Here is a 22,517-nt window from a genome sequence, read left to right on the forward strand (position 1 = left end):
CAGTGTTGTGGCAGACGGAGTGTAGGGGAAAGACTTCGTGTTCTCACTGTGACTGACCTACTGCGGTCATTGGAGCGCCTCCTTCACTGTGTGCAGGTGGGCGATATGTTGGTGGCGCAGGTGACCCCCTCTGCCACCTCGAGCCAGGCCTTCTTGGTGGCAGAGGCAGGCCGCTTCCTCCCGCCCGCCGGGGGGAAGATCTGTGTCCTCCCCCTCCTCCTCACCCCATCTGATGATACCTGGGGTGAAGCATCATTAAACTGGGAGCAGCCTTCCCCCTGGGCTGCTCCTTGCTGCAATTTGTCCCATTGGTTGCAGCATCTGTCAGTGGAGGACTGCCCCTTTAACTAGAGAGCCTCCAGCTGACAGATCGTACTACGCATGAGCAGCCCGCCCGACGCGCAGACCAGCGCCGTGGACCCCGGAGGAGCAGGTAATTGATTCCTATTAGTGTGTTGCCTGCTACGATCGCGCGGGCAACCCACTAATTTCACCGAGCGTGTTGACCACGCTCCCGAAACCCAACCCGCCGGAAACCCGCAGGCCTGGTAAAATCGGGCCCTTTGTGTCCTCCTCGCAACTTGCTTTTCCACCTATCTTTGCATCAGCAGCAAATTTGGTCACAAGACACTCTGTTCCTTCATCCAAGTCATTGATATATATTGTAAATAGTTGAGGCCCCAGCACTGAGCCCTGCGGCACCCCACTAGTTACAGATTGCCATTTTGAAAATGACCCTTTTTTCTATTCGTTCATGGGATGTGGGCGTCGCTGGCGAGGCCGGCATTTATTGCCCATCCCTAATTGCCCTTGAGAAGGTGGTGGTGAGCCGCCTTCTTGAACCACTGCAGTCCGTGTGGTGAAGGTTCTCCCACAGTGCTGTTAGGGAGGGAGTTCCAGGATTTTGACCCAGCGACGATGAAGGAACGGCGATATATTTCCAAGTCGGGATGGTGTGTGACTTGGGGACGAACGTGCAAGTGGTGTTGTTCCCATGTGCCTGCTGCTCTTGTCCTTCTAGGTGGTAGAGGTCGCGGGTTTGGGAGGTGCTGTCGAAGAAGCCTTGACGAGTTGCAATTATCCCGACTCTTTGTTTTCTGTTAGTTAGCCAATCCTCTATCCATGCCAGTATATTACCCCCAACACCATGAGCTCTTATCTTGTGCAGTAATCTTTTATGTGGCACCTTATCGAATGCCTTTTGGAAATCCAAATATACTGCATCCATTGGTTCCCCTTTATCCACCCTGCCCGTTACTTCCTCAAAGAACTCGAATAAATTTGTCAGACATGATTTCCCCTTCATAAAACCATGTTGACTCTCCTTGATTGTATTATGAGTCTCCAAATGTCCTGCTACTACTTCCTTAATAATGGATTCTAGCATTTTCCCAATGCCAGATGTTAGGCTAACTGGTCTGTAGTTACCTGCTTTCTGTCTCACTCCCTTCTTGAATAGGGGTGTTATATTTGCGGTTTTCCAATTCGCTGGGACCTTTCCAGAATCTAGTGAATTCTGGACGATTACAACCAATGCATCCACTATCTCTGTAACATCCTGAGCGTAACTATTTCTACACTGAGTGTAACTACAGAAAATATATTCAGGGATTATTCAATGTGATTGAACAATGTAAAATTAAATTAGGGAGGGAGATTAATCTCTGGTTCTACCAGGTGAACTTCCTGTTTCTGTCCCATCAAACACTCCCAGGGCAGGTACAGGGTCAGATACAGAGTAAAGCTCCCTCTACACTGTCCCATCAAACACTCCCAGGGCAGGTACAGCACGGGTTAGATGCAGAGTAAAGCTCCCTCTACACTGTCCCATCAAACACTCCCAGGGCAGGTACAGCACAGGTTAGATACAGAGTAAAGCTCCCTCTACACTGTTCCATCAAACACTCCCAGGGCAGGTACAGCACGGGTTAGATTGTATTATGAGTCTCCAAATGTCCTGCTACTACTTCCTTAATAATGGATTCTAGCATTTTCCCAATGACAGATGTTAGGCTAACTGGTCTATAGTTACCTGCTTTCTGTTTCACTCCCTTCTTGAATAGGGGTGTTACGTTTGCGGTTTTCCAATCCGCTGGGACCTTTCCAGAATCTAGTGAATTCTGGAAGATTACAACCAATGCATCCACTATCTCTGTAGCCACTTCCTTTAAGACCCTCGGATGCAAGCCATCAGGTCCAGGAGACTTGTCAGCCTTTAGACCCATTAGTTTACTGAGTACTTTTTCTCTAGTGATAGTGATTGTTTTTAGTTCCTCCCTCCCCTTTGCCCCTTGATTTTCTACAATTATTGGTATATTATTAGTGTCTTCTACTGTGAAGACAGATACAAAATATACTTGTAGAAGCTTTTACTGTCAGTTTTTATATTTCTTGCTAGTTTACTCTCATAATTTATTTTCTCCCTCTTTATTATTCTTTTAGTCATCCTTTGCTGGTTTTTAAAGTTTTCCCAATCTTCGGGCTTACCAGTAATCTTTGCCATGTTGTATGCTTTTTCTTTTAACCTGATACCATCCTTGACTTCCCTCGTTAGCCATGGTTGATTCACACTTTTTGTGGAGTCTTTCCTCCTCACAGGGATATATTTTTGTTGTGAGTCATAAAATATCTTTTAAAATGTTTGCCACTGTTTATCCACCATCATCCCATCTAATCTGTTTACCCAGTCCACTTTAGCCAATTCCGCCCTCATTCCTTTATAATTGCCCTTATTTAAGTTTAATACAGTAGTTTCAGACCCAAGATCCTCGCTCTCAAACTGGATGTGAAATTCTATCATGTTATGATCACTGCTTCCCAAGGGATCCTTTACTTTGAGATCATTAATTAATCCTGTTTCGTTACCCATTACCAGATCCAAAATGGCTTGTTCCCTGGTTGGTTCCCTGACGTATTGTTCTAAGAAACAGTCCCTAATACACTCTATGAACTCCTCCTCAGGGCTATTTTCGCCAATTTGATTTGTCCAATCTATGTGAAAGTTAAAATCGCCCATGATTATTGCATTACCTTTTTTACAAGCCCCCCTTATTTCCTGATTAATATTTTGCCCTACAGTGTAGCTACTGTTAGGGGGCCTGAATACTACTCCCACCAGTGATTTCTTTCCCTTGCTATTTCTTACCTCCACCCAAATTGATTCGACATCTTGATCTTCTGAGCCAAGATCAATACTGCAGAAAGACTAGAGGAGTATAGAAAGTGCAGGGGTGAAATTAAAAAGGAAATTAGGAAAGCAAAGAGAGGGCATGAAAAAATACTGGTAATTAAAATCAAGGAAAACCCCAAAATGTTTTATAAATACATAAAGAGCAGGAGGATAACTATGGAAAGAGTAGGGCCTATTAGAGACCAAAAAGGTAACCTATGTGTGGAGGCGGAAGATGTGGGTATGGTTCTTAATGAATACTTTGCATCTGTCTTCACAAAAGAGGGGGACGGTGCAGAGATTGTTGCAGCGCCTCCTGCACTGTATGCAGGTGGGTGATATGTTGGTGGTGCAGGTGACCCCCTCTGCCACCTCGAGCCAGGCCTTCTTGGTGGCAGAGGCAGGCCGCTTCCTCCCGCCCGCCGGGGGGAAGATCTCTGTCCTCCCCCTCCTCCTCACCCCATCCAATGATACCTGGAGAGAGGCATCATTAAACCTGGGAGCAGCCTTCCCCCTGGGCTGCTCCTTGCTGTAATTTTTCCTATTTCTTGCAGCATCAGTCAGTGGAGGACTGCCCCTTTAAATAGAGCTCCTCCAGCTGACAGACCTTACTGCGCATGCGCAGTCCGCCCGCCGCGCAGCTCAGCAGCGGGGAACCCGGAACAAGAGGTAAGTGAATCCAATCAGCCTGCGATTGCGCGCGGGGCAGACTGATTTCACCGAGCGCGTTACCCACGCGCCCAATCGCCCCCCCACCGCCATGGTAATATCGGGCCCAAAGTGTCTGCAAAGGGATATTGACAGGTTAAGCGAATGGGCAAAAATTTGGCAGATGGAATATAATGTGAGAAAATGTGAAGTCATCCACTTTGGGAGGAAAAATAAAAAAACAAAATATTATTTGAATGGAGAAATACTACAAAATGCTGCGGTACAGAGGGATCTGGGTGTCCTCGTACATGAAACACAAAAAGTCAACATACAGGTGCAGCAGGTAATCCGGAAGGCAAACGGAATATTGGCCTTTATTTCGAGGGGGATGGAGTATAAAAGCAGGGAAGTCATGCTACAACTGTACAGGGTGCTGGTGAGACCACACCTGGAGTACTGCGTACAGTTCTGGTGCCCTTATTTAAGGAAGGACATACTTGCATTGGAGGCAGTTCAGAGAAGGTTCACTGGGTTGATTCCGGGTATGGAAGGGTTGTCTTATGAGGAAAGATTGAACAGGTTGGGTCTATACTCATTGGAGTTTCGAAGAATGAGAGGAGATCTTATTGAAACATATAAGGTTCTGAGGGGACTCGATAGGGTAGATGCTGAGAGGATGTTACCCCTCATGGGGGAATCTAAAACTAGGGGGCATAGTCTCAGAATAAGGGGTCGCCCGTTTAAGACGGAAATGAGGAGGAATTTCTTCTCCCAGAGGGTCGTGAATCTTTGGAATTCTTTACCCCAAAAGGCAGTGGAGGCTGAGTCATTGAATACATTCAAGGCTGAGTTAGACAAATTTTTGATCAGCAAAGGAGTCAAAGGATATGGGGAAAAGGTGGGAAAGTGGAGTTGAGGTAAAAATCAGATCAGCCATGATCTCATTGAATGGCGGAGCAGGCTCGAGGGGCCGACTCCTGCTCCTATCTCTTATGGTCTTATAGTGTTATGTACGTCCACAGATCCCTGAAGGTAGCAGGACAGGTAGATAAGGTGGTTAAAAAGGCATACGGGATACTTTCCTTTATTAGCCGAGGAATAGAATATAACAGCAGGGAGGTTATGCTAGAACTGCATAAAATACTGGTTAGGCCACAGCTTGAGTACTGTGTACAGTTCTGGTCACCACATTACAGGAAAGATGTGATTGCACTAGAGAGGGTACAGAGGTGATTTACGAGGATGTTGCCAGGGCTGGAGAATTTTAGCTATGAGAAAAGATTGGATAGGCTGGGGTTGTTTTCTTTGGAACAGAGGAGGCTGAGGGGAGATTTAATTGAGGTGTATAAAATTATGAGAGGCCTAGATAGAGTGGATACGGAGGACCTATTTCCCTTAGCAGAAGGGTCAGTGACCAGGGGATATAGATTTAAAGTAATTGGTAGAAGGATTAAGGGGAGCTGAGGAGAATTTTTTTCACCCAGAGGGTGGTGGGGGTCTGGAACTCACTGCCTGAGAGGGTGGTAGAGGCAGAAACCCTCAACTCATTTAAAAAGTACCTGGATGTGCACCTGAAGTGCCAGAACCTACAGGGCTACGGACCAAGGGCTGGAAAGTGGGATTAAGCTGGATAGCTTTTTCAGCCGGCATGGATGCAATGGGCCGAACGGCCTCCTTCTGTGCTGTAACTTTCTATGATTCTATGATTCTCTATAAATTGCCAATGAGTTGTTTTTAAAAATATTTTTTGCTTCTGCCAGGAGATTCCATCACTGCTGGCGGGTGGTGGGTGCTGGGAATCATGTGGGGCAGGCTCGATAGACCAACTGGTCTTTCCCTGTCCATCACTTTCGTAAACACTAATGCTTTGGCAACAAGAACCAACTGAGAATGGGAAGATCAAGCACCAGGTCCCATTGCTTCCTTGTCCTCCGTGAATAAGTTCATGTCCTGAACTTTGATCTTGGAGGAACAACATACCTATACTGGAAGTTCCTACAGACGTCTAGTCAAAAGGTCTGCAGAATCGCCAGTTCACTCTCGGTAGGTTTAATGGGAAAACAAAATTGTTCCCGCAAAACAGATCCAACCTCATACCCTGTAACTGACGTTGTTGCAAGTTCAGCCAACTCATTCTCTTAACACACAAATATTGTCCTACGCACAGCAACCAAACTAAAAAGTAAACACCCAACGAACTGAACCATCATTTACTAAACTTTATACCTGACGGGATATTGAACTGTGGTTTCCCTCCAATATAAAACTAGCAAAGAAACTCGACAGGGAGTCAGTGAGGATACAGAGCGAGCTTCTGCTGGCCATAATTAGGAATCAAGGGTCATTACTGCAAATAATCAGGATTTATATAAAGACAAGCACTGATCAAAACCAGCAGAGGCATCCTTCATAGAATCATAGAATCATAGAAAGGTTACAGCACAGAAGGAGGCCATTTGGCCCATCGAGTCCATCCTGGCTCTATGCAAGAGCAATCCAGCTAGTCCCACTCCCTCACCCTATCCCCGTAGCCCTGCAAATTTTTTCCTTTCAAGTACTTATCCAGTTCCCTTTTGAAGGCCATGATTGAATCTGCCTCCACCACCCCCTCGGGCAGCGCATTCCAGATCCTAACCACTCGCTGTGTAAAAATGTTTTTCCTCATGTCACCTTTGGTTCTTTTGCCAATCACCTTAAATCTATATCCTCTGGTTCTTGACCCTTCTGCCAATGGGAACAGTTTCTCTCTATCTACATTGTCTATTCATGATTTTGAATACCTCTATTAAATCTCCTCGCAACCATCTCTGTTCCATGGAGAACAACCCCAGCTTCTCCAGTCTATCCACATAACTAAAGTCCCTCATCCCTGGAATCATTCCAGTAAATCTCTTCTGCACCCTCTCTAAGGCCTTCACATCTTTCCTAAAGTGCGGTGCCCAGAACTGAGCACAATACTCCAGTTGTGGCTGAACCAGTGTTCTATAAAGGTTCATCATGACTTCCTTGCTTTTGTACTCTGTGCCTCTATTTATAAAGCCCAGAATCCCGTATGCTTTTTTAACCACTTTCTCAACCTGCCCTGCCACCTTCAACAATTTGTGCACATACACCCCCAGATCTCTCTGTTCCTGGACCCCTTTTAGAATTGTGCCCTCTAGTTTATATTGCCTCTCCTCGTTCTTCCCACTGAAATGAATCACTTCGCATTTTTCTGTGTTAAATTTCATCTGCCATGTGTCTGCCCATGCCACCAACCTGTCTATATCCTCACTGTTCACTACCCTTCCAAGTTTTGTGTCATCTGCAAATTTTGAAATTGTACCCTGTACACCCAAGTCCAAGTCATCAAAAAAAGCAGTGGTCCCAGCACCGACCCCTGTGGAACACCACTGTACACCTCCCTCTGTAGGGGGTGGTGGTCTGTGTGTCAGCTTCACCTCTGACTACTGAGCGGTTCGAATCGCTCCCACTCCCTGGGTTCTAGACCTTGGACTTATTTGGGGGTTGTGACAAAGTGCAGCAGACAACTGGTTTTGGTGCAAGAAACTTTGACCTTTATTCAAGAGAGGAAATACAACACAACAATCTTAACACTCTAATAAAATGGGGAACACTCCAGTACACACGAGGGAAATTACAGTAGAAAGATACCTCACCCCTCCCAAATCCCACTGTACTAGTTAGGTTGGACTCTAAAGGACCAGGGATAATGCTCACCAAACGAAACCTTGATAGTAATTCACCCAGAGGTAAGTCAGAAATAGATTGTAGAGTGGAAACTTTGCGGATCTTCGGTTTTCTCCCAAGTTGGTTTTCTTTGATCGCGGTGGCTCAATATTACCCGGTTGGTTGGTGGTAATATTCGGTTGGTTGTTTCGTAAGGCCCTTGTTGCCGCGAGGTGTCTGATGGTCACTGGGACTGTTGCTCTGGTTTCTTCTTGTGTGTCAGCCTGCTTCTAGAGCTGCTGTCCTTCCCTGTCGAACTGCTTTCCTTGTTGTCTGCTGGAAACTGCTCTTCTTTCCAGACACAGGCAGAACCAAGACAGTTTCTTCTTGTGTGTCGGCCTGCTTCTAGAGCTGCTGATCTTCCTTGTCAAACTGCCTTCCCCTCGCCTTGTTGTTTGCTGGAAACTACAAACTGCTCTTCTTTCCAGACACAGGCAGAACCAACACAAGCAGCCCACCAGAGCCAGCAAGCCAGAGAGAGAGAGAGAGCTTTCGCCTTGTGGCTGTCTCTTCTACAATGGTCTGTTTAAACAGTTCTTACAAAGTTCTTTGATGGCCTTTTGATGGTCCCAATCATATTGCAAATTGCTTCTCCCAATGTGTCATTGTTTTTAATTCTGATTTAGAGCTTGTCACATAAGGCTTCCTTTTGTATCCAACGTCCTAGGTGTTGATAGGTTTTGCATTAAAACAAAAGCATGGCCCCACCAGTCTGGAAACAGTTATCTCTTTCAATGGGAGTGCTTATCGACCCCCTGCTGTCCGTTTTGCATTAAAACAGAGACATGTCTGAAGCAGTAATTCTCCCACCTTCCACGTGTGGGTTGTAGATTTCGTCTGGTGACCTCTCAACTATCCTTCCATTTTAGGATTATAGTCAATGGCCAAAGTTTTCCCAGACTCAGGGTAAAGGTCAATTTCTTTAGGGTTTTTCTCTGAGTTTTTGGGGGATCTGTGAATTTTGAGAATCTTACACCTCCAGTCCGAAAAACAATCATTCACCACTACTCTCTGTTTCCTGTCACTTAGACAATTTTGTATCCATGTTGCTACTGCCCCCTTTATTCCATGGGCTTCAATCTTGATGATAAGCCCACCATGCGGCACTTTATCAAACGCCTTTTGAGAGTCCATATACACCACATCAGCTGCATTGCCCTCATCGACCCTCTCTGTTATCTCATCAAAAAACTCTATCAAGTTAGTTAAACATGATTTGCCTTTAACAAATCCACGCTGGCTTTCCCTAATCAATCCACACTCGTCCAAGTGACTGTTAATTCTGTCCCGGATTATCATTTCTAAAAGTTTCCCCACCACTAAGGTTAAATTGATTGGCCTGTCGTTGCTGGGTTTATCCTTACACCTTTTTTGGACAAGGGTGTAACATTTGTAATTCTCCAGTCCTCTGGCACCACCCCCGTACCTACGGATGTTTGGAAGATTATGGCCAGTACCTCCGCAATTTCCACCCTTACTCCCCTTAGCATCCTCGGGTGCATCCCATCCGGACTGGGTGACTTATCTGCTTTAAGTACAGCTAGCCTTTCTAGTACCTCTTCTTTATCAATTTTAACCCATCCAGTATCTCAACTATATCTTCCTTTACTGAGACTCTGGCAGCATCTTCTTCCTTGGTAAAGACAGATGCAAAGTACTCATTTAGTACCTCGGCCATGCCCACTGCCTCCATGAGTCGATCTCCTTTATGGTCACTAATCGACCCCACCCCTCCTCTTACTACCCTTTTATTGTTTACATGCCTATAGAAGACTTTTGGATTCCTTTTTATGTTGGTCATTCTCATACTCTCTCTTTGCCCCTCTTATTTCCTTTTTCACTTCCCCTCTGAACTTTCTATATTCAGCCTGGTTCTCACTTGTTTTATCAACCTGACATCTGTCATATGCCCCTTTTTTCCATTTCATCTTATTCACTATCTCTTTTGTCATCCATTTCTGCCTTGTGGGAATGTGCATAGACTGTACCCGAACCATGCTCATAAAACCATGTTGACTCTGTCTAATCATATTATGATTTTCTAAGTGCCCTGTAACCACTTCCTTAATAATGGATTCCAGCATTTTCCCTTCTGCTGATGTCAGGCTAACTGGCCTGTAGTTCCCTGTTTTTTCTCTCCCTCCTTTCCTGAATAGTGGGGTTACATTTGTTACCTTCCAATCCATGGGGACCGTTCTAGAATCTAGGGAATTTTGGAAGATCACAACCAATGCATCCACTATCTCTGCAGGCACCTCTTTTAGAACCCTAGGATGTAGGCCATCAGGTCCAGGGGATTTGTTGGCTTTTAGTCCCATTAATTTCTCCAATACTTTTCCTCTACTGATAATAATCACTTTAAGTTCCTCACTCTTGTTAGACCCTTGGTTCCCCACTATTTCTGATATGTTTTTTGTGTCTCCACTGTGAAGACAGATACAAAATATTTGTTTAATGTCTCTGCCATCTCCTTATTCCCCATTATAATTTCTCCTGTCTCAGCCTCTGAGGGACCCACGTTTACTTTCACTAATCTCTTCCTTTTTACATACTTGTAGAAGCTCTTACAATCTGTTTTCATATTTCTTGCTAGTTTATTTTCATATTCTATTTTCTCCCTTTTTATCAATTTTTTGGTCATCCTTTGCTGGTTTCTATATCTCTCCCAATCCCCAGGCTTACATTTGGCTCCACGGAGATATCACAGCGAAACATTTGGGAAACAAACAGAGTTTCTGGCTGCTTCAGTCAGACAACCCAGCAACAAACAGAGGGCTCTCTAAACCTCACTAAAGAATCTAACGCACCTGCAGAGAAGTGATCCAACTCTTGATTGCTGGTGACTTCACGGAGCGCGGGGGAGTAATGGGGGATGGGAGGCAAATTTAAAGCAGTGCTTGCCCTTAATAGGGAGATCACTTTTCAGGAGTGTAAAACCAACGAGAAATTCCAAATTGGAAAATAAGAGTCTAAATTGGACAGTGAAGTAGAGGTATCTGGGGTTCCAGATACACAAATCATTAAAAGGAGCGACGCAGGCTATTAAGGTCATAAAAAAGGCAAATCAAGCACGAGGTTCATTTCTAGAGGGATAGAATTGAAAAGCAGAGGAGTTATGTTAAACTTGTATAGAACCTTGGTTAGACCACATTTGGAGTATTGTGCACAGTTCTGGTCTCCATATTACAAAAAGGTTATGGAGGCACTTGAGAAGGTGCATAAAAGATTTACTAGGATGATACCAGAACTGAGAAGCTATAACTATCAGGAAAGATTGAACTGGCTGGGGATCTTTTCTCTAGAAAAGAGAAGGGGTGACCTGATAGAGGTCTTTAAGATTATGAAAGGGTTTGATAGGGTAGACGTAGAGAAGATGTTTCCACTTGTGGGGGAGACCAGAACTAGGGACCATAAATATAAGAGAGTCACTAATAAATCCAATAGGGAATTCAGGAGAAACTTCTTTACCCAGAGAGTGGTGAGAATGTGGAACTCACTCCCACAAGGAGTGGTTGAGGTGAATAGTGTGGATGGATTTAAGGGGAAGCTGGATAAACACATGAGGGAGAAAGGAATAGAAGGATATGATGATAGGGCGAGATAATGTAGGATGGGAGGAGGCTGGTGTGGAGAATAAACACCGGCATAGACCTGTTGGGCCGATTGGCCTGTTTCTGTGCTGTACATTCTATGTAATTCTATGTAAAGTGTACAAGAGTAAGGAAGTCTTGCTACAATTGTACAGAGCTTTGGTGAGACCTCACCTGGAGTACTGTGTACAGTTTTGGTCTCCTTATCTAAGGAAGGATACACTTGTCTTAGAGGCGGTGCAACGAAGGTTCACTAGATTAAATCCTGGGATGAGAGGGTTGTCCTATGAGAAGAGATTGAGTAGAATGGGCCTATACTCTCTGGGGTTTAGAAGAATGAGAGGTGATCCCATTGGAACGTATAAGATTCTGAGGGGGCTTGACAGGGTAGATGCTGAGAGGCTGTTTCCCCAGGCTGGAGAGTCTAGAACAAGGGGGCACAGTCTCAGGATAAGGGATTGGACATTTAAGACTGAGATGAGGAGGAATTTCTTCACTCAGAGGGTATGAATCTTTGGAATTCTCTACCCCAGAGGGCTGTGGATGCTCCGTCGTTGAGGATAGTCAAGGCTGAGATTGAGGGAGTGGAAGTCGTCCATGTTGAGGAAACTCTAAGAGAATTGAGGGATACGGGGATCGGGCAGGAAAGTGGAGTTGAGGTCAAAGATCAGCCATGATCTGATTGATTGGCGGAGCAGGCTCGAGGGGCCGAATGGCCTACTCCTGCTCCTATTTCATATGTTCTTATGTTCTTAAATTCATCACCTTTGACATCACAGCCAGGCAGTGGTGAGATCGAGCCATCCAGTTATACAGGATTGCTGGATTACCCAAGGCTGATCAATGGCATCCAAATTGCTTTGTGAGCTCCTACATAAAACCCTCTTCAGCTTCCTCAACATGGAGCACTTCCACTCCCTCAATGCTCAGCTTGTGTACAACAGCCTGCAAAGGATCCCACACATGAACGCCAGATAGACTGGAAGTTGCTGCTGTCCAGCCCTCCTCGAAATCTTCAACGAAAAAACTCAGGTCAACAGATGGTTTGTGGCTGACAAGGCCTAACCCCAGCTCCCGTGGACAATGACCCCACTCAGAGCGGCCCTGATAGCAGCAGAGGAATGCTACAATGAGTCCTCTACAACATTGGTCATCGAGAGGACCATTGGGATCTTAAAGGGGCACTAGGTTTGTCGGAAGGGGCGCTGCAGATCGTGTGTCACATATTGTTGCAGCTTGCTGTGCCCTGCGTAATGTCATCATCCAAAAAGGTCTGGACTTGGACATTCTTGAGCAGGTATCTCGTGCCGCTTCAGAGTTAGAAGTAGGACCTGAACTCAAAGGCTTCACTGATACAAGGGGGGCTTCAGAGCACAGATCATCACGGAATTCTTCTCTTCTGTTTCACAGTTACCTTAGTCATCAGTCTCTTCTGCCCACCTTGAAATAGGGAACAATTCTTCAGTCCAGGACTCACCTTAGAACTTGACATCAGCCCACTTTGCCCCAAAGTGACCATGTCAATAATCGCCAAATGAGTGGTCCCCTTTCCTGTGTGACTCTAACCTCCATCAATAAGAAAGCCCCATGTCAATGCACATTCTGTTTTAATATAACAAAGTCCAAAGTGAACACAAGCCAACCTACTCTCTCCTAACAGTGTGTGTTTCCAGGTCACTGCGCCTGCCTTTCCATCACCTGTTCTCGTGCTTCTGCTCAGGCCAGTATAGCGGGAGGTGGTTGACGGTTCCTTTTCTACAAAAGGTTGGTGGGATTGAGCAGGAAGCCACTGCAGGCTGCATCTCCGGAGCTTGTTCCTGGGCAGCCTGGTGTGACCTCCTACGTGCTCCTGATCTGGTGCTCCGAGGGGTAAGGCCGGAGGCCGGGAATATGCTGCTATCCTGGGAGATGATGGGATCAGGCAGGTGGACTCCAACCATCGCCCTCTCACTACGTCCTGGATCTGAGTCCCCACTGGTCAGTGGGATGGCTAGTCTAATGGAAGCTCTCAGACCCTGAAACCTCTGGCGACAGCAGCCTTCATCGTGAACCCCAGGGTCTGGGAGCTGGTTCACAAGGTGCTCTCTATTCTCTCCCCTACAGCCACCTGAGCTGCAGTCCATGCATCAGTGGAAGTGGGGGCACTGGGTGGTCCCTGGCCAATTCTTGGGTGGGGCTCTGAAGCAGATTCCAATGAAGCTGCCACACGCTTTATTGGTGCCTGGCAAGAACAGAAGATTCCCTGAGCTGTAGACTCAAAATCCACAGCTGTCAGTGGTTGCACATCCTCAGTGATTGACCTCAGAGCTTGCACGTAGTTATGATGTTCCTCAAACATCCTTCATTTCACGCAAGTACCCATGAGTTCGAGTCCCAAGTCTCTGAAGCCGTAGACAGCCTTATGCTTGGCTCCTGCTGGGGAGATGGGACATCGTTACTCTCTCCTCACTCACTCCTTACTCTCTCCTCACCCTCTCCCCAGTCATTCCTCACTCACTCTTTCCTCACTCACTCACTCCTCACTCACTCCTCTCTCTCCTCACTCACTCCTCTCTCTCCTCACTCACACCTCATTCTCTCCTCACCCACTCCTCACTCACTCACTCCTCACTCACTCTCTCCTCACTCACATCTCATTCACTCCTCACTCTCTCCTCACTCACTCACTCACTCATTCCTCACTCACTCACTCACTCTGTAGGAACACTGGGATCAATTCCCTGACAAACATATCCATCAAGGGCATCAGACAAATCCCTGACCCTTCACTGTAACCACTTGTTAAGGAACAGCCTCGAGTTTACCACCCAGTCTCTCTCTCAGAGTTAACAACACCTAAATTTGACCCACCAAACTGTCTTATCTCAACCAGTTTGGATTATATTAACGTTCACACAACGAACCTCCCACCAGGATCCACAGACACGACTGAGTGAATCAATTAACCCTGTGTGGTCAATAGTCAAAGAAGAAATCAGACAATAAAGTCACAAACCAACAATTGTTTATTAACCTTCGAAACATGGTGCGGGTGTGAGAATATTGGAAATAGGGAAAAATTGACATCATTTTCTTAATGTTACCATCATGCTCTGCAGGCTGCACTGTGTATTTTGCTGAATTGTAAACTGTTAACCTTTGACCAGTGACTGACCCCTTGTCACCCTCATTGAGAAGCAGGGCAGATACTTGGTAAAGGAGAAACAATGACCCAAAAAGCTTGCTTTTTGCGACTGGAAGGCTGTTTCCAGTGGGGTTCCGCAGGGCTCAGTACCAGGTCCCTTGCTTTTTGTGGTATATATTAATGATTTGGATGTGGATGTGGGGGGTTTGATCAAGAAGTTTGGAGATGATACAAAAATTGGCCGTGTGGTTGATAGTGAGGAGGAAAGCTGTAGACTGCAGGAAGATATCAATGGACTGGTCAGGTGGGCAGAAAAATGGCAAATGGAATTCAATCTGGAGAAGTGTGAGGTAATGCATTTGGGGAGGGCAAACAAGACAAGGGAGTACACAATAAATGGGAGGATACTGGGAGGTGTAGAGGAACAGAGGGACCTTGGAGTGCATGTCCACAGATCACTGAAGGTAGCAGGACAGGTAGATAAGGTGGTTAAAAGGGCATACGGGATACTTTCCTTTATTAGCTGAGGCATAGAATATAAGAGCAGGGATGTTATGCTAGAACTGTATAAAACACTAGTTAGGCCGCAGCTTGAGTACTGTGTACAGTTCTGGTCACCACATTACAGGAAAGATGTGATTGCAATAGAGAGGGTGCAGAGGAGATTTACGAGGATGTTGCCAGGACTGGAGAATTTTAGCTATGAGAAAAGGTTGGATAGGCTGGGGTTGTTTTCTTTGGAACAAAAGAGGCTGAGGGGCAATTTAATTGAGGTGTATAAAATTATGAGGGGCCCAGATAGAGTGGATAGGGAGGACCTATTTCCCTTCGCAGAGGGATCAGTAACCAGGGGGCATAGATTTAAAGTAATTGGTAGAAGGATTAGAGGGGAGCTGAGGAGAAACTTTTTCACCCAGAGGGTGGTGAGGGTCTGGAACTCACTGCCTGAAAGGGAGAGGCAGAAACCCTCAACTCATTTAAAAAGTACCTGGATGTGCACCTGAAGTGCTGTAACCTACAGGGCTGGAAAGTGGGATTAGACTGGGTGGTTCATTTTTGGCCGGTGTGGACAGGATGGGCCGAATGGCCTCCTTCTGTGCTGTGAATTTCCTATGATTCTATGAAAGCGGAACAATAATCCAAAGATAGCGATAAGACGAGGGCCATGACGAGGTAGTGAGAGGAGTGCAGTCAAACAAATTGTCCACCTTGAAAAACAACCTTGCAAAGGGTCTCGTGGTTAAATGAGGAATGTTAAAACAAGCTCACCATCTTGAATTCTTTGAAAAACAACTTTGTTAATCTATAAGGGTCTTATGAATATTGTTCCATATATGGTGTGAGGTTCCTGCCAGGGGAGACATAAAAACCCAGCGTCTTTTGAGCTCAAGGCAGAGGAATCAGCGAAGATCATCCAGCTGTCAGAAGGCCACCTGACTATCAGAGAACTCCCTCACTGTCGGAAAGCTTGAAACGACCATGTCGCCAACTTAATTACAAACTCTGCCCAGAGGTCAAATGGGGTAATATTGTTTTCCAATATTTGGTACGTTTGCATGTTTGATTTAACCATTAATAAATGAGGCATTGATTACCATTTGGCATCACGTCCAAATCTGTTATACGCGGGAAGGTGGGGATTGTCTACCTCCGCCCAAACCGGCCGGGAATTTCCGGAGTAGCCATGCTGCCAGCCTGAAGCCAGTGTCAGGAAGCCTGATCCACTCTCAGCTTCGGGCCTCGTCGGTGTAATTCAGGCGAGGCACCGCATGCTCAATGAACATTCGCGGGCAGCGCCCCCACGCAGGGCTGCGGAAAGCCCGGGCAACTCCTGCTCCAATCCCTGCAGCGTGGCTCAGTCCCTCACCGCCTGCTGCAAATGGGAGGGGCACAATTTACCCATTTGTACCTAAAATTGCCACGGGGGGGCGGGGTGGGTATGAGGTCCTACAACTGGGGTAGGACACCAATGTACACATGTAAGCAACCTCCTGCCTGCTTCAGGTGGGCGGGCTGCTCGTCCACTCACAGGCCCCCCCCCCAACATTGTGTCAGGTGGGTCTGGGGCGTCCGAGGCATGGCTGAGGAGCCCCCCAGATTGTACAGGCAAGAAATGGGTGGGCTTACAGTAGAAAATCTTCCCCAGAGTTGTCAGCATTTAAACTGAAAGATTGAGTGTGTAAATTACTAATAGATGGGGTTAATTGATGAAATAAATCACAAAGGTTACAAAGGCTCTTCAGTTATGCTACGGTGACAGCAGTGATGCTGATAAATTTACAGTTGACATCAGTGTCTGCGATTAATATAAATTGGATAGATTTCAGATTAAACCCCTCAGGTAGCTGATAGACTGACTGCATAATGGTGAAATCACCTGCAGATCAGCTGCAAGAATTTGTTGATAATGTAAACGGCTGTTTCCTATCACAATGCGTGTAGAGGGAGTCGATGATTTGATCTGGTTTCTCCCAGCGCCCCTGAAGCAGTATTAGACCTCCATGTGGGGACGGGTGGGCACCAGTCACTCCGGAATTACATCCGATCTGATGAGCCACACCAAGGCGACTGACAACTTAACGCTGGGTCCAGATTTCAGGAGGGCTACATCTACCAAAATGGTGGAGGATTTGAGTGGGCGATCCTGCCAGGCTGGCAAATTACCAACACTGAGGGAGAATGGGAAATCTTTGGCCAAATTCAACCCAATGGCAGCAGCTGATGAGTAAGAGGACAGGCAGAATTGGCCTCTCGCCTCATCAGCACATGACCCAGCGTGCGAGTCGCACCCTGAACGACCCCTGGGTGCCCAAACCATTTTGGCAGCAGGACTGTCCCAGCATGGACCGAGCGAGTGCAAGCCACACACCATATTGGACCCTTCAGCACCCGCATGTTTATCGGGTGAGAGACAGGCACTGCGTGATCCAATGACTAGGCCTTTCAAACCACTCCAAGGCAAAATGAAACCAGGTCCATCCCTAGTGGCCAAAGAAGGGCACACAGTAAAACAAAACCACAGGGGCAAACTGGTCACAGGTGTGGACCACTTAGACTGAAAAAAGTACTTCTACAAATTAAAAGAAAATAACTCCCAGGAGAACAGGGAGAGATACCAAGCTCAGCTTAAAGCAACAAAGATTCAATTAGAGCAGCTAAAAAGTTAGTACCTCAGTGTGTCTTGGGCTTTACTCTGTATCTAACCCTGTACCTGCCCTGGGAGTGTTTGATGGGACAGTGTAGAGGGAGCTTTACTCTGTATCTAACCCGTGCTGTACTTGCCCTGGGAGTGTTTGATGGGACAGTGTAGAGGGGGCTTTACTCTGTATCTAACCCTGTACCTGCCGTGGGAGTGTTTGATGGGACAGTGTAGAGAGAGCTTTACTCTGTATCTAACCCTGTACCTGCCGTGGGAGTGTTTGATGGGACAGTGTAGAGGGAGCTTTACTCTGTATTTAACCCTGTACTTGCCCTGGGAGTGTTTGATGGGACAGTGTAGAGGGAGCTTTACTCTGTATCTAACCCTGTACCTGACCCTGGGAGTGTTTGATGGGACAGTGGAGAGGGAGCTTTACTCTGTATCTAACCCTGTACCTGCCCTGGGAATGTTTGATGGGACAGTGTAGAGGGAGCTTTACTCTGTATCTAACCCATGCTGTACCTGCCCTGGGAGTGTTTGATGGGACAGTGTAGAGTGAGCTTTACTCTGTATCTAACCCGTGCTGTACCTGCCCTGGGAGTGTTTGGTGGGACAGTGTAGAGGGAGCTTTACTCTGTATCTAACCCTGTACCTGCCCTGGGAGTGTTTGATGGGACAGTGTAGAGGGAGCTTTACTCTGCATCTAACCCGTGCTGTACCTGCCCTGGGAGTGTTTGATGGGACAGTGTAGAGGGAGCTTTACTCTGTATCTAACCCGTGCTGTACCTGCCCTGGGAGTGTTTGATGGGACAGTGTAGAGGGAGCTTTACTCTGTATCTAACCCTGTACCTGCCCTGGGAGTGTTTGATGGGACAGTGTAGAGGGAGCTTTACTCTGTATCTCACCCTGTACCTGCCCTGGGAGTGTTTGATGGGACAGTGTAGAGGGAGTTTTACTCTGTATCTAACCCATGCTGTACCTGCCCTGGGAGTGTTTGATGGGACAGTGTAGAGTGAGCTTTACTCTGTATCTAACCCGTGCTATACCTGCCCTGGGAGTGTTTGGTGGGACAGTGTAGAGGGAGCTTTACTCTGTATCTAACCCTGTACCTGCCCTGGGAGTGTTTGATGGGACAGTGTAGAGGGAGCTTTACTCTGTATCTAACCCGTGCTGTACCTGCCCTGGGAGTGTTTGATGGGACAGTGTAGAGGGAGCTTTACTCTGTATCTCACCCTGTACCTGCCCTGGGAGTGTTTGACCACGAATGGAAAAGTAGCTGTGGAATCTCATTTACAGATCTCACCTGATGTGCAAAATATTCAGAACAATTTTAATTTAAAAACTGACGATTACTGGGTTTTGTTTCCGTGGTTCACCGAGTCCACGAGGGTTTAGGGGTTCCTCGGGGTTGAGTTTTGTGGCCACTGCTCTTTTTGATATTTATTGATGACCCGGACTCGGGTCTCGAGGGTAGAATTTCAAAGTTTGCAGCTGACACGAAACTCAGAAATGTAGTAAACAATGAGGAGGATAGTAACAGACTTCAGGAGGACAGAGACAGACTGGTGAAATGGGCAGACACACGGCAGGTGGAATTTAACACAGAGAAGTGTGAAGTGATGCATTTTGGTCGGAAGAATGAGGAGAGGCAAAATAAACGAAATGGTCCAATTTTAAAGGGGGTGCAGGAACAGAGAGACCTGGGGGTGAATGTACACAAATCTTTGAAGGTGACAGGACAAGTTGAGAAGGCTGTTAAAAAAGCATATGGGATCCTGGGCTTTATTAATGGAGGCAGAGAGTACAAAAGCAAGGACGTTATGCTCAACCTTTATAAAACACTGGTTCGGCCTCAGCTGGAGGATTGTGTCCAATCCTGGTCACCGCTCTTTAGGAAGGATGTGAAGGCCTTAGAGAGGGTGCAGAGGAGATTTACTAGAATGGTACCAGGGATGAGGGACTTCAGTTATGTGGAGAGACTGGAGAAGCTGGGGTTGTTCTCCTTAGAGCAGAGAAGGTTAAGGGGAGATTTGATCGAGGTGTTCAAAATCATGAGGGGGTTTGACGGAGTAAATAACGAGAAACTGTTTCCAGTGGCAGAAGATTCAGTAACCAGAGGACACAGATTTAAGGTGATCAACAAAAGAGCCAGAGGCGAGATGAGGAAACATTCTTTTACGCAGCGAGTTGTGATGATCTGGAATGTGCTGCCTGAAAGGGCGGTGGAAGCAGATTCAATAATAACTTTCAAAAGGGAATTGGATAAATACTTGAAGGGAAAAAATTTACAGGGCTGCGGGGAAAGGGCAGGGGAATGGGACTGATTGGATAGCTCTTTCAAAGAGCCAGCACAGGCACGATGGGCCGAATGGCCTCTTCCTGTGCTGTACCTACTGTGCTTCTATGAAGTGACTGATAAATACCGCAGCAGAATGGGGTAGGTGGTCTCAATGTTTTTGTGGATGTTGCTGTGACAGACGATCTCCACCTCGTACTGACTGAACCTCAGCTTCAGGTGTCGGCCTGGAGAGCTGAGGAAGGAGATGGTGTAGAGGGCAAACTCAAACTCCGGGCTCACCCCCATGAAGCAGCTACCCCGGGGCTTAATCCCATTCTTCCAGCTGAACTGGAGCGTGAGGAGGTGCTTGTTCTCGTCCGGCTGTGGGAAGGGGAAAGGGGATGAGAAAGGGGAATTAAGACACTGATATCTGTTATTCTATATATTAACCCCCCGAACCCCTGATTAGATTCCAGTCTGTAACTCACTCCCGGGTATCTGTTATTCTATATATAAACCCCCCCGAACTCCTCGATTAGATTCCAGCCTGTAACTCACTCCTGGGTATCTGTTATTCTATATATAAACCCCCCCGAACTCCTCGATTAGATTCCAGCCTGTAACTCACTCCTGGGTATCTGTTATTCTATATATAAACCCCCCCGAACCCCTCGATTAGATTCCAGTCTGTAACTCACTCCTGGGTATCTGTTATTCTATATATAAACCCCCCGAACCCCTCGATTAGATTCCAGTCTGTAACTCACTCCCGGGTATCTGTTATTCTATATATAAACCCCCCGAACCCCTCGATTAGATTCCAGTCTGTAACTCACTCCTGGGTATCTGTTATTCTATATATAAACCCCCCGAACCCCTCGATTAGATTCCAGTCTGTAACTCACTCCTGGGTATCTGTTATTCTATATATAAACCCCCCGAACCCCTCGATTAGATTCCAGCCTGTAACTCACTCCCGGGTATCTGTGATTCTATATATAAACCCCCCCGAACCCCTCGATTAGATTCCAGTCTGTAACTCACTCCCGGGTATCTGTTATTCTATATATAAACCCCCCGAACCCCTCGATTAGATTCCAGCCTGTAACTCACTCCCGGGTATCTGTTATTCTATATATAAACCCCCCGAACCCCTCGATTAGATTCCAGCCTGTAACTCACTCCCGGGTATCTGTTATTCTATATATAAACCCCCCGAACCCCTCGATTAGATTCCAGCCTGTAACTCACTCCCGGGTATCTGTTATTCTATATCTAAACCCCCCGAACCCCTCGATTAGATTCCAGTCTGTAACTCACTCCCGGGTATCTGTTATTCTATATATAAACCCCCCCGAACCCCTCGATTAGATTCCAGTCTGTAACTCACTCCCGGGTATCTGTTATTCTATATATAAACCCCCCGAACCCCTCGATTAGATTCCAGCCTGTAACTCACTCCCGGGTATCTGTTATTCTATATATAAACCCCCCGAACCCCTCGATTAGATTCCAGCCTGTAACTCACTCCCGGGTATCTGTTATTCTATATATAAACCCCCCGAACCCCTCGATTAGATCCCAGCCTGTAACTCACTCCCGGGTATCTGTTATTCTATATATAAACCCCCCGAACCCCTCGATTAGATTCCAGTCTGTAACTCACTCCCGGGTATCTGTTATTCTATGTATAAACCCCCCCGAACCCCTCGATTAGATTCCAGTCTGTCACTCACTTCCCTCTCTGTCCCCTGTGTTACTCACTGTGAGCTGATTATTTTGCATGCTATATCCTCTGTAATCCACATGTCCGAGCTTTTCCTGGAGGTATAACTGGATCCAGTTGTGGAATCCAATGACCCTTTGCCCACCACGGGTCTCACCGACAAACACGTGCTCGAAACCAGACGAATCGGGGCTGGATTGAGGAAGATAAGGGCAGCGTGTCAGGCTCTGCAATCGGAACTCTCACTGCTCTCACAAGGCCAGGACTGACTCTCACTGGGGTACAGTTCCACAGACACTGACTCTCACTGAGGTACAGTTCCACAGACACTGACTCTCGCAGGGGTACAGTTCCACAGGGACTGACTCTCACTGGGGTACAGTTCCACAGGGACTGACTCTCACTGGGGTACAGTTCCACAGGGACTGACTCTCACTGGGGTACAGTTCCACAGGGACTGACTCTCACTGGGGTACAGTTCCACAGACACTGACTCTCACCGGGGTACAGTTCCACAGGGACTGACTCTCACCGGGGTACAGTTCCACAGGGACTGACTCTCACTGGGGTACAGTTCCACAGGGACTGACTCTCACTGGGATACAGTTCCACAGGGACTGACTCTCACTGGGGTACAGTTCCACAGGGACTGACTCTCACTGGGTACAGTTCCACAGGGACTGACTGTCACTGGGTACAGTTCCACAGGGACTGACTCTCACTGGGTACAGTTCCACAGGCACTGACTCTCACTGGGGTACAGTTCCACAGGGACTGACTCTCACTGGGGTACAGTTCCACAGACACTGACTCTCGCAGGGGTACAGTTCCACAGGGACTGACTCTCGCAGGGGTACAGTTCCACAGGGACTGACTCTCACTGGGATACAGTTTCACAGGGACTGACTCTCACTGGGATACAGTTCCACAGGGACTGACTCTCACTGGGATACAGTTCCACAGGGACTGACTCTCACTGGGGTACAGTTCCACAGGGACTGACTCTCACTGGGATACAGTTTCACAGGGACTGACTCTCACTGGGATACAGTTCCACAGGGACTGACTCTCACTGGGATACAGTTCCACAGGGACTGACTCTCACTGGGAT

The 22,517-nt window shown here is 46.9% G+C and overlaps 1 protein-coding gene across 1 annotated transcript in view; it reads right to left on the reverse strand.

Annotated features, from left to right (window-relative positions):
* Window positions 1-19,803: 19,803 nt before the first annotated feature.
* Window positions 19,804-22,517, reverse strand: part of endou2 (endonuclease, polyU-specific 2) — a 36,466-nt gene continuing 33,752 nt past the window's right edge. Inside the window, exons 5-6 of the mRNA XM_068005304.1 lie at window positions 21,445-21,598; window positions 19,804-20,061 (exon numbers count right to left, since the gene is read on the reverse strand). Of these exons, the coding sequence (XP_067861405.1) occupies window positions 19,804-20,061; window positions 21,445-21,598 (412 nt within the window). The remainder of the gene's footprint in view (window positions 20,062-21,444; window positions 21,599-22,517) is intronic.

The sequence above is a fragment of the Heptranchias perlo genome, chromosome 24 (assembly GCF_035084215.1).
Source record: "Heptranchias perlo isolate sHepPer1 chromosome 24, sHepPer1.hap1, whole genome shotgun sequence".
Classification (NCBI taxonomy): domain Eukaryota; kingdom Metazoa; phylum Chordata; class Chondrichthyes; order Hexanchiformes; family Hexanchidae; genus Heptranchias; species Heptranchias perlo.